This window comes from Pelecanus crispus, chromosome 2 (assembly GCF_030463565.1).
Source record: "Pelecanus crispus isolate bPelCri1 chromosome 2, bPelCri1.pri, whole genome shotgun sequence".
In the NCBI taxonomy this organism is placed as follows: domain Eukaryota; kingdom Metazoa; phylum Chordata; class Aves; order Pelecaniformes; family Pelecanidae; genus Pelecanus; species Pelecanus crispus.
Window position 1 is genome coordinate 28,609,467 of NC_134644.1, and position 13,170 is coordinate 28,622,636.

The 13,170-nt window shown below is 41.0% G+C and overlaps 1 protein-coding gene across 4 annotated transcripts in view; it reads left to right on the forward strand.

Annotated features, from left to right (window-relative positions):
* DYNC1I1 (dynein cytoplasmic 1 intermediate chain 1) overlaps positions 1-11,994 on the forward strand; it is a 180,476-nt gene extending 168,482 nt beyond the window's left edge. For all 4 annotated transcript variants that reach the window (XM_075704604.1, XM_075704606.1, XM_075704605.1 and 1 more), the window contains one exon: positions 11,884-11,994. In XM_075704604.1, coding sequence (XP_075560719.1) covers positions 11,884-11,994 — 111 coding nt within the window. The remainder of the gene's footprint in view (positions 1-11,883) is intronic.
* The last annotated feature ends 1,176 nt before the right edge of the window (positions 11,995-13,170 follow it).

The following is a 13,170-nucleotide window of genomic DNA, read 5'->3' on the forward strand; positions in this document are numbered from 1 at the left end:
TCAAAGTGGAGCCTGTCAACAGGATTTTGTGATGTGCTTTTGTGTGGTACAGCAGTGGGTCGCACCTGGCGTACAGGGTCACTCTCCTGCCCATGCCATGATGCACACTTGTTCTTGGTAATGACAGAGTTTCTTCTGTTTTGCTATATATATAAATGAACATGAAATTCCACTTTCATTTTACTACCGGAATATTAATTGTTAAAACTAAAGCAGGAAGTGCCAGATTTTTAACGAAGATACCCTTTCTCTTATTTGTTGATGAGACAGTGGAATTAAATGGGCATTAGTGAAAACAGACAGAAGGGGGCGGGGGGATTAAATCGTCATCCTGAAAATTCAACTGATTCTATCCTTACCTTCCAGTTACTTATGATGAAATATTTCAGTAGTTCTCCAGAGATAGCTTAGTAGCTCCCCAGAGAATTTCATGGGGTTAAAAGACATGAGTTTCCAATGTGATACAAATATCTTTTATAAGAATTCCTCAACTCCTCATCATATGAAATAAAAAGCTTAAGAAAACCAGTCAACCAACCAACAAAAATCTGGCTCCAGTCCTTTTTATTCATTTGCACACTACTTTTAAAGCCGACGTATGTTTCCTTTTCCCTTGCAAAGGCCCAGATCCTCCCCCTGCAGAGAGGATCAGAGAGAACAAGCCACATGTGACAGGAGTTAATCATGTAGCTTAATGCACTATTAGAAGGCACTCAGATAACGAAGTGATGAGAGCGGCAGAAGAGAAGCTGTAAGAGATCATTCCCTTTCTGCACAGTAAAGCCTGCAGGAGGGGGAGAAGGGAGAGCTGTCTGTGACAGTCTTCCTGCCGGTATTTTCCGGCTGAGCTGGGAAACACTGTAAAGGGCAAGACAGAAGGGGGAAAGGCAAGCTCCAGATCGGATGTACCAGTCCATCCACTGTATGTTTAGTGCATCGGCACTAACGGTGGCTTCACTACTAGTTCCTCAGTTACCATTTCTCCTGAAAACTTTTCAGGAGTCTTAGTGGAAGAGATAATCTGGGTCCAGGCTTTCCATGGTAGTTGTAGGTGAGGCAGTGGAAGCTGAGCGAGTGCTTTAGCTGGTCTGCCCCGTCCTGACCCTGCGTCCTGGAACGCTGGTGGGGGACAGAGCTGAAGTCAATGCATGCTAATAGTGTCACGGAGTATGTATTTTAAATAGCTAGTTAGTCTGTTGGGTGATATTTTCTCTGAAAGTTTTTTATGACCTTTCTGATGTAAAAAGAAGCGTTACTGAAAAATGTTCATAGCTTTAAGTAACAGAGAGTATGGAAAGGGAAAAGTACCAAATGCAAAATTCAGTTTAAACTCAGTTTGTGCAGCAATTTGCAAATTTCATTGAAATTCATGTGTTATCGTTGTGGTGTTAAAACACTTCTGAAACAAGAGCTGCTTTGTATAATTAATTTTCTTCATGATGCTTCTGTGGTTTCAACCTGTCACATCCAGTAGCAGTTTTCATTTTGAGAATCCTTAACTACGTTTTCAATCTTTTTCATTGTTTGCAAAATGGTCTGTATTTTGAACATGAAAAAATATTTAATTCATGACTTGGAAGGTAACAGTTAAACCTAACATATCAACTGAGGATAACTCTGGGCCTTAATACACCCTATGCGGCAGCTAAAATTCCATATTCAGTGTTTAATTTAAATGTGAAATATATCCTCCAGTGCCTAGAGTGATGGAAAAGTCTGTGTCTGAAATGAAAAGAAAAAAAAAAAAAAAAGCCCAACAAAACAAAACCCCCTGCTATTTCATGGATGAGCTTTTGCAGATAATGGAATGTGTGCAAAATCTCAGGGAAGGCAGCAACTCTCCTGCAAACCAAAAGCTTTCAGCAGTTCGTAAGCTACTTTTGGTGAGAGTCCATTTGCCAACTGGGAGCCAGAAAGCTGTGGCAAAAGCCCTTTACAGTTCCTGTTCTGCCAGATTTCCTGGCGTGAATCATGGCGTGGACATGGCCGACTTGGTTTGGAAAGGAAGCAAGCTGAGCTGAAGACACCATGATTTATTTCTTCCCTGAGGCAATAGTCCTTCGCTCAGCTGAACTTCCAGGGAGGCACCTTTGCCAATGCAGCTACCCCACAGGCTGAAGCTCTAGTATTTCGGGTAAAAATGATGGGACAGTTCTTCCAATCAGTGTAGCTGTCAGTAAAAAAAATGTGGATATTGGAAAGAACAATAGGTTGAAGGCTTCTAGTTTTGATCCATTTGGTATTTTTAGGCTTTCTAGTGCAATGATGAACTGATGCCATAATTTGGTAGAGGAGGAATTCTCTTGATCCCTTAGCTCCAAGCATTAAATGTTCTGAAACTCATGCAAAAAATTACAGGAGTTTTCAGTGACTTTGAGAAATGGCAATCAAAGCAGGACTGAAATCCCCGTGGGAGACGAATGGCAGGCAGCATGCCTCGCTGTTTTTCTTAATCAACCTGCAAATTGATGGCATTACACAAGTGGTGGAAAGGTAGGAACTGCAACGACTTTGCCACTTAGGGCACCACCTCTTTTGAAGCAAAATAGTTAACTTTTCTGAAGCATGGCAGATGCTCTTTCTGCTCCCATAGCTGATTAATTATATTAAATCTCTTTTGTTTCCAAGGTCTTAAACAGGCTGATAGTCTCTGCCATTGAAAGTATCACTTGAGGAGATCAGTAGGAGGGGATCCCCACAACATGACTGGTGAAAGCACCCTGGTGAGCTTAGGAACAGGCTATAAGCCTGTAGCTGAACGTTTGTTTTTTAAATATAAGAGGCGATCTAAGGAAACAAAAGTAATCTAAATTTCAACTTTCAGTCATCTCTTTCAAGATGACTGGTGATTACTCGGTATTTTATCATCTGTAGTCGATACCAAGTGCAGCCTTTTGATACATTAATTAAGGGAAGCATAATCTGTTTGATAGCTTGGACATCATTCTTTCTGGTTAATTCAGGAGAGCATGAGCCAACTCTGATATTCTAGGTGGAACTGTAGCATTGTTTACAATTAAAGATACTTTCCACTTCCTTGTTTTCTTTTCCATATGCCCTATCAAGTTTTAATCCTTCAGGCTGAAGTTTTCCATAATTGGTGTTTGCTTCCAGCACAGGTTTTGTTGTTTCTTACTTTTTTTTAAAAAAAAAAAGATTAAAGACAGTATCATAACACAAAATTAATAACATGCTCAGATTAAGGGAGTTAGCTTTAACTCTGACATTTCCTATCTTTGAAGTGTTACAGTCTGCAGTCTTAATGTTCTGTTAACATGCATTTGTGTGTCATGTATGTATAATTTACAGACTACACTTTAGTCTGTTCTCCTGTTAGACTGGCATCGAGATGACTGCTGCAGACAAAGAGGACTAAGTTTAGAAAACAATTAATGGGCATCCAAATGCTTGAGTTCCTATGTAGGCCCTTTATACAGTGTATCTTTGCAAATTATGTATAAATTATTAAAATAACACCATTGTTTGCTTGATATTCAAAACATAATTTACCATCAACTATGTAACAATTCAGCAGCTACTGTTCTCCTTAGGAGAAAAAGTCAAGTTTGCTGAAAATGGATTCAGTTTCTGTTTGAGATTAAGCTTTTTTTTTTTGTCATATAAGCTAATATTTTGTCTTCTTTTTACTATGGCAGCACTAGTTAAATCAGACCCTGCTGGTGTATTGCAAAGAAATAAATCACAACAGACATTAATCTAGATGAGGGCTAAGTAATTAACTTCATAGAAGGGTGGTATATACTGTGTCTGTGACACTAGACTGACTGCTGTGCATAGAATAAATGCAGTATTTAGGCTGCCTATGGTATTCCACCCCTTCAATTAAGTAAACAAATATATATAGAGCTACTCTGGAGTGTATCCTTTGTGGTCTAAACACTGTATCTTATTAAAATCATCTGCATGCAGTATGTGGGGTTTGAGTTCCTGCCAGTGGTTTCATCCATTGTTAACAGTGATGCTCGGCTCTCCCAAGAGTTAAATACAGTGGTACTATAGTTATGTGAAAAGGGTGCTCTTGGTTACTTTGGTGGCCATTTCGTTGCATATTACCTCCCACTTTGTTTCCATCCATGTGTGTGGCATAGGGTGTTGCCTAGAAAAATATAGGCTTTTTCAGGAAAAAAAAATCCATATAGGTTGAGAAAAATATCAAAGGCGGTCTGTAATTGATTCTGGGGGGCAAGACCAGGGCCAGAATAGGTGCATGCCTGCTTGCTTTATGTATGCATATCAAGATATTTAATATTTACATATCTGTTTTCACCTCAATCATAATGATAAAACATCTGTTGAACTCCAGAAGATAGGATCAGTTGCTTAAAGTGGAACTATAATTCTTGGTTTTCATTTGTAAGTATTACGATCTTCATTCTGCAAGTGCTCTCTTTTACCTGGAAAATTAGACTGATTGTCTGTTCTACTTTTTAGAAAACATCAAGCTGAAGTAGTTATATTTTATCATCGTTAAAAATATTTTTACCTACAATGTCATAACTGCATTCAGATGTTAATCCATTGCACAAAGTATTTGCAGCAGATTTCTTTTCAATACAGCACTTAATTTTAGAGGGTGATATGGACAATATAGGTTGACAAAAACTCTGCTTAGAGAAAATAGCTAAAATTATATTTGCCTGAAGCTACGTTTATTTGATGATGCTGTTAAATTGAAAGAATATATAAATGGTGATAAACCACATACACAAATAACTTAGTGTGAAGTCTGAGATTTTAGTCATTAAAGTTAGTTTACCAGACTTGCTGTTTTCCACAAACTCAAATTAATCTGAATATTTTCTAAGCTTTAATCAGGTATCTCTTCAAAGAGTGTTTAACTTGCCCTTCTCAAAAGTTATAATAGCAACAGAGTATTTTAGAGATGAGAGGAACATTAATTTTCATATAGTTTTTATTTTCCCTGCTGGACATGAGATTTTTTTGCAAATATGGCTGTGTTGAAGCAGAGGCAGGATTCTGTAAAATAAGATCAGCCTTTGCCTCCAAACAGCGACAAACCCAAATGCAACTAATAAAAGATGCGTGTTAATCAGAAAGTTTCTGATCTCCAGGAGCATCGTGACTAGCTATAGAAACCCATCAATTTGGATCAGAACAAGGTTATCTATATACAAAAATAAGAAAGCATTGTACTTCTACGAAATGTGTTCGAATGGGTCGCAGATTTTTGACTCGGGAACCGCTGTCACCCTTAAAGTGTATCTTGGACCACCATGCAGGCTTGTCTGCAAACGTCTAATTGAAAACAGTGTGTGGCAATTCGGTTGTGCGGGCCGTCTGCAGACCACATACTTTGGCAGATCGTTCCAAGTCGTGGTGTAACGGTTCATTTTCAGATTCTCCTTTTACACCTGTGTCCACGGGATGTGTGTGTTAGAAGCGATTACAGACCGTTCTGGTTGGAAAAATTCTCCCCTTCAGAACAACCCCTCAGTCAGAGACGACACTGAGGAAGTTCTTCCCACGGCTGTTTTTGCTTTGAGGTGTCTGAACTGTAGGTGAAGATGGAAAACAAATGTGATTATGAACCTGGTTATGAACCTGTGTCTCGGTGCAGGTTATGAACCAGTGTCTCGGTGACAGGTAGGTTGAGCCATGAGGTACAGTCATTAAAAGGAAACGCAATAGGTTGAACACGGACGACTGTGCTCCCTTTGAGCCTGTGGGACACTGGTTTCTCCAAAGTGGAGGCTGCTGCTGCTGCAGTTGCATTTTACCTCCTTCTCGGGAGAGTCCCCAGCCCTCAGAGGAGAGCTATGCTGGGCAAGAGCGTGGAGGGATGAAGCCAGGAAGAGTTTGTCCACTCCCATCCCAAAGATTTACAGGCTCCAGGGAAGGCGAGGAGCCAGGAATAAAGTGAAATATCCTCAATGAATAATTCATTTGCTGGAAAGTGGTTTTTCAGGGAAACTGAAGCTATACAGAGATTTGGACAAATTGAGCTGAAACACTCTCAGCCATAAAAAAGATGGATAGGAGGGGAATATATGAAAATCTTGAAATATGTTGTAATATCTTATTTCAGCTTTCTGGATAGATTCCTTTAAAAGGCACATTCAAAGTTTGGGGTTTTTTTGGTCTCAAATTCATTCTTTTTTTTTTTTTTTTTTTTTTTTTTTTTTAAATAGACCTAACTTAAAAGAGCAAATGTTACTAGAAGGTGTTAAATGATCTGAAAATGAAAAGAAATTTATGTTGATTTGTGTCTTCAGGCACTGGTTTCTTGTTGCTTTTCTGCTTGCTTGGGGAGCCCAGTACTAGCTGACACAAATGGCGGCATGGAGAGTAGTCTGGTCAGAGCATCTCCTTTTCCTGAGTTCTGTCTTACAGTTTTAAGAGTAGCAGTGTTCAGTGAAGTTGCTAATAGCAGAGTTTCTGGGAAAACATGGGAAATACAATTTGTGTTTGTAAGATCTCTGGTGTATGGATTGGAAGGTCTGCATGCAGAGGAAGTCTCTGCCTTGACGAGAAGATGGAGAAGGTTGTTCCTGGTGAAACTCACATTCATGCTGCTACCTGCGACTACCTGGCCTGGCGAGCCTCAGGGGAGAGGGCTCTGTTGCTCCCTTACCAGATGCACGTAAACCATCTTTTTGGTCACTATGAGCGTTGAGGAGGGCACGTGTTTGTGCTTCAGGGCTGGAAAGCTAACAGGTAAGTGAAGTGCTTGACTAGAGCGATCACCCAGGAAACACAGAGAAGCTTCAGAAGGTTCAAAAATCCACGGGCTCTGTGGTGGCACCATGAGATAGAGTTTTATTGTGCGCTGCATAAATTACGTAGAACTGTGACACATCAGCAAGGCAAAGCCAGGTGCTTGTCAGGAAGATCCTGGCGGTCATTTCCCTTGGGTCTGGTCATTTTATCCTTTATCTACAGTGGAGAATAAGCACAAGTTGGAACAATCTTACCTTTAAACCTTACAAGCCTTGTTGCTTCAACCCCATGACTCTGAGAAATGAACTTGGGGGGACCTACTGTGGTTGACCTATGTGGCCCAGCTAGACAAATCCCTTCTTTCCAAAACCAGATGTTGTTTAGATCCTCTCCAGTCTTGAAAGCATAGCTCAACACGTCGTCACCCAAAACAGAAGAGGGTGAGAATTATACTAGAGACAAGGGGCTTCTAGCTGGCCAGGATCCAGCCACCTCTAGCAGATGGGAAGGAAAAGAACAAGAGGACAGGGAGATCTCAGCTCCTAATTTACAATCCTTTTGCTGTTGCATCCCATCATCTCACTTTCTAGGCCCTTTGTATTCTGTTCTGTCCAGTCAAGAGTTGTCTTCCCTTGGTATATGTACATATGGTAGACTGGGGAAGCACAGGCTGGGAAAGATTCACATAAGTATAATGTTATTTATCTGTAACAAGATAAACTGATGACTGTAACGCCTCACAGGAACAGGCAGAAATCTATTTAGTGTTACTATCTGGAAGCTGCCCCTGGGCTTGCTGAAATTACCAGTCCGCCTCTCTGGTGCTCAGTATTAATCGTGGCTGCTGCATATCAGCCCTTGTGTGCAGCACGGAGCCAGTCGCAATCTGGGGGCTCAACGGAGCTGACTTCGCGTGCAGGTCTGAAGACTGCTGCCTGGGAGGTGCTGCCCAGGGGGGCTTTCCTCTTCCGGCCATGGTATTTGTGCTGACTGTTCAGCCAGGAGGAGAGTTATCTTCTCTTATCCAAAATCTGCTTATCTAAAATCTTAGTAACGGAGGTGGTGGAAAAAGTAATTCTGAGAGTTTGCATCATGTAAGTTGGTTTTCTAGTATCAGCAAGAAAAACAGTTTGTGAACTAGTTTAAATGATAAAATCTTAAATGCGTCTAGTATTTAGTATGTTATATGTCTGTTATTTGTTATGTGTTATTGATCATGTAGGAAGCACTTACAGATACTCCTAGATATGGAGTGCTTTTAGAAGAATATTTTATGAAAGTGAATTGGGGATCTAAAAAGTTGATAGCAATATAAAAAAACTTTGGGTTTGGGTTTTTTTTTGAGAAATGTCCCAAGTTAAATATTTTCACCTGATTAAAAATGGGTCATCCTAACATCTTGAGAAGATGTTTTCCTATACTAAATTCTCACTCCTGTAACCAGCTGAGTATGTGTAACTTCACAAGCAGAAGCAGGTTTATTTGGATGCATAAACTTGTAGTCACACTTGCAGGTCAGTAGGCTTGCAGCTTGAACTGTTTTGATATTTTAAAAGCCAGACAGAAGACAAAAGTACCCCTCTTCCAACAGCTTAGCAGACAAAGTTTGGCTGAAGTCATCACCTTGCTTTGATAATACTGCTTTTTCCTCATTAGAATTACTATCTGACGCACCCTAATTGTACCACAGTATTTAAGTTAAAGCAGTGTGAGTAATTCAGTCAATTAATTAGGTGCAGGTAGTGCTTACCTTCCATTGTTGACGGGATCAAAGGAGAACATTTAATAGCATTTATTTTCTTATTCTGCTCCATACCTTAGTGTCAGTTCATTCAAATAACCTTCTGACCCAAATATTAATACAAGTCATATTAAGTTATTATGCTTTGGTGAACATTTCTACCCTGCATTGACATCGTGACTGCAGGGACTCAACATGTGCTGCTTTGTAGTAACTGGAAGTGGACAGAAAAATGGCAAAAGCACCAAACAAGTGAGGAACACCCCGATAGCTCTAAACCTCTGCCCTTCCTCTGTGAAGTATTTCCTCATTTCTTCCACCCCTCCCCTGGTATTTACAGAAAAAACTTGTGCAGAGAAGCTGAAAGGGAGATTCCACAGATCGACCCAGGCCTCCAAAACTTGTGGGTGTCTGTGCCCAGCTGAAGGAACTTGAATGGAAAATGACTGGAAGGGGAGCATTAATTCAGACAAGAATTTGAATTGGAGTTTGTGGATGCTTTTGGTTTTATTTGTGGTCTTTTGCAGGGTAACTGTTGTGGTTCAGTATTGGGGCCTTCACAGAAAGAAGTGGGGAGGAATAAAAGTCAATTTTTCCTTCGACTTCATTATTGCCTAGGTTTCCCTCTGCATCCCTGAGGAATTTATATTAGAGGGGTTTATTCTACTAACAGTCTATTAGCAGGATTGGCCCCTCGTTGAAAGCATGATACAATGCGTGAGATTAAATGAAGTAAAATAAGATGAAGTTCTAAGTAATTAGATTGTGTATGGGCACTGAATGTTTTCATCTCTGTGCTAAAGGCATTCACTTCAATCATTAATTGTTTTGTGAACTGAGTCATTAAAAAAGGCCCAGGTCTTGCTAACACTGTCAGCTAACAGTAATGCATGTAGTGCATACATTTGTGGGGAGACTCTTCAAGTTTGGGATACCAAATTGTTTTAATAGGCTGGACTTTGATTTTATTTGTCTGTGGCCATGCTGTGGAGTAAAGGAAATTAAATTATCTCAGTGTCATAAATATGTTTCATTTTTTTCTTCAGAATGACATACTGTCCTCTTCAGGCATTTAATACAATGTAATGCTGTTTAGGACTTTAAAAGACAGGGAGAAATAAGGCTTTATTAAATTCAGTAAGTCCCTTGCCTAAGGATATTGTTCCACTTTAATGATTTTACTACTTGAAATAAATGAGACTCCTTTCATGTTTGCATTCGAGAGTTTGATAAATGACAGTGCCGTACACATCACCAGAAATAAAATCTTTTAGGACACAAGCAGTAGTAACAGGTAAATTGCTCTACAGCTGGTTTTGGTTGCATCTATGATAGAAGGATCTCTGCACTGTCCCTTAACGCACTATACAGTAGCTTGTATAGGTGTGTGGCTGTGACCAAACCTGTGCTACAGGTACTTGTGTGTTGCTGCTCCATTCTGGTGTTACATTTCCTGCTGAAGGTTTTTGAAAGAACAGAGCTGTCTTTCAAATAAAGACCATAACAGATCCACATCTGTGCATGTGAGTGTGAGAGACAGCCGTCTCAAATGATTTACTCCTGTAATTCTGGTCTCCATTCCTGGGAAAAGTAAAGGAGAAAAATGCAAAAAGTGGAAGACAAAGAAGGGAAGCCCAGAGAGTGCAGCAACACCTATTATTGAGGGCCGAGATGGCTTTCACACAGATTGCATTTCTCAGTCTGTAGCCTTAGTAAATGCTGAACTGTACTATATTCAGTGTTTCAACAGGCAAAACCCCAAACTTGTTGTACACCAGCCCTTCATAATGTAGCTGAGTCATTGATCTATACGCTATACATGGGAAGCTTTAAAACACAAGCTATGTTTTTCCCCAAAATATTGGATGTAGAGGCAAAGCTAGATACAAAATAGTTGAAAAACTCATCAGTGCCAGTGAGATACAGAGGAGATACTTAGATCCAGTCTCGCAAATTCTTGTCTGTAGGATTAACGCTGAGCTTGCAGCAGTGTACCTGGAGCTTCACACGTGGTTAACGTTGGGCATACAAGCTCTTTCCCCAGCTGGGCTTGCAAGTTCATGTAATAGAGCCTGTTCTTAGTCTTCAGTTGCATGTATTGCTGTTGCGATGTAAGGAGAGGAGAATAATTTGTGTTCCAGTACAGCCTCGTGTGCACCTATAATGTGGTAGTGCCAAACGGACGTAGCTAGCCAGCCATCTGCATGGCATTTTTGGTGGCGTTTTCAAGGAAGTCAGTCAGTACAGATTGAACATTGGGTACCACAAACCAGATTAGCTACAGTCATACTCATTCTTGAGTCCAAAGGCATCCATTTGCTAAGGTGGACAGCAGTTCATTATATGCCCCGCTGTTTCTAAACAGTTGCCACCTTCAGTACCAAGCACTGCATAGTATCTTGAAACAGTTACTTGTTCGTATTATATTCAGGACATGATCACAGGGCTTCGGGAGGGCAGTAAAAATGTGCATGGTTCATCTGGGTGCTTGTTGCCCTTTTCTGGAATTTCAGTTAATGAAAACAAAGTTTGACAGAACTGCTTGCCTTTTTTTGGTTTTTAATTATCTCAATCCCAGCTTGCATTATCTTCCAGAAATTGCAGCGTTGGATCCAGCTGGAAATGACTGCAGTATTATTTTGCCATAAGACTAAAGAGTTTTGTCTGAAAGTTTAGCTGTTTAGATTACACATCCCTCTTGAAGCCTAATGTTCAAGAGCTCTTCATTAGAAACATCAATGGTATTAAATGGAAATGGATCTTGCATGATGATATAAAAAAATCAGACCACTAATGCAGTATCCAGTTGGTATAACATTTCCATTTCTAGTAATTGTGAAGTCCTTAACGTAGAGGAGGGTAACTGAAATAACACAATATATTTATTTTACTATTAAGAGCTTTAATGAACTTCAGGAAAATAGTTTCAATACAGTGTTGTAAAAGCTCTGTTACCTTGCGTGCAGTGACCTCGGTCCTGCAAACAATTACACTTGGGCACAGCCTCGCTGACTTCAAATGGCCATCTCACGTGTGTAAAGTTAAACGTACGTGTATATACTCGTAGAGATCAAGGCCTCGCCTTAGTTTGGAAAATCTGGAATATTTTAACCAAGGGGTAGATTTTGCAACAACACTCCAGCAAGAAACTTTTCCTTAAAATCAAGCAGATAAAGCTTTTTTTCTCTGCCACTGACTGTAAAAGCTCCTTCTAGCTGGTGCGGAATAGGAAGCTGCCAGATTTGTCCTGGGCACTCGGCAGCCCTTCACGGCGTAACCAGCCCCTGGCGGGTTGGTGAGGCCGGTGCCTCGGCCCTCCGCCATGCGCACCCGCACGGATTGTGGTAGGAGCTCTCCTCCCAGGAGGTGCCTCGGGTTTTGGGCCGGAGAGATAACCGGCTTCCCCACGCCGTCTCTCAGTTCCCTGTGGGTTTCTCCCCCAGCTGGCTGTTCCGCACAACGATGAATGGACGCGCTTCGCTCGGACCTTGGTGGAAATCCGCGCCAACCGAGCGGACAGCGAAGAGGAAGGGGCGGTGGAGCTGTCAGCCTAGGGGAAGAGAAGGAACAGCGCCCGCCGTCGCCAGAACAGCAGCCTTCCCCCGCTGAGTACGCCGGTGTTCAGTGTCAGAGTCAGTCTTGCTGTGGCTTTTGATGCCAGTGTACGTGCCAGTATTGCTCAAAGCATTCCATATTAATCACGCTGCTTTACACAAGGCTGAAAATATCCAGAGCATTTTCATACTTTATATTTCTGTCTGAAAAGTAAGAAAGAAAAGACAAATCAACCCTTTATGGGTTTAGTTGTTGCCTTTTAACTACTTAGTAGCTGTATTTAATAGCTAGGAACCCCTGGTTAAACTTGTGCTCACATTGCCCTTCTGGCATAGTCCTATTAAATCCATATGAAGCCAGATATGATTATGTGCAGATGTGGTGTGCTTCACTGTATGGGACTGGGCCAAAGACTTTAGATGTGGTGTTTCACATGGTGACTTACATTATGAATGGATGTACTATACGAAAGTTGCTGCTCCTTATTTATTGCGGTGTACTGCATGGAACATATTTATTTGAAAGCATTAAAATAAACGATCCTAAAGCATGTGCATAATGAGAGAACTGCATTGTCTGTGTGCTGCTGTAGAGGTTACATTAAAGTCCACATAACAATTACAGTACATCAGTTGTGCTTAAGATGTAAGATCTATAAAGGTTGGCTTGAGTGGATGGAATGAGTTTCCTTTTTTTTTTTTTAAGATGCCTATTATTTCTAGGCACTTTAACTATATTTCAAATACAGTTGGTCACTGATACTTGTCATGCAAGTTAACACTAACAGTCTGACAAAGGGTTGTGGTTCCCGAGTATGACACTAGTATTGGCAATAAAATGTATCCAGCCCATTCTGTCGCAGTGTGGTTAATCGTTCCTTGCCAGCAGCGCTCGGTGTGTTTATTACCGGTCACTGGCGACGCACTGGGAAAATGTGACTGCCCCGACTCGCAGAATGCTCATGCAGCTGCTATGTAAATAGATACCTTCGGCTACGGGGACTGGCCAGTAATGGACTTGTGTGCATCAGATCCCGCTACAGATTTTACATGAGCAGACGCTAATCCATGTCAGTTTCTAGGCTTGATTTTTTTTTTTCCTCCATCCCTAGCTGTGCATGCTCCCTTGCCTACACATGCGCATGCAGAGCAGCACCGTGCTGCCGTACACACTAA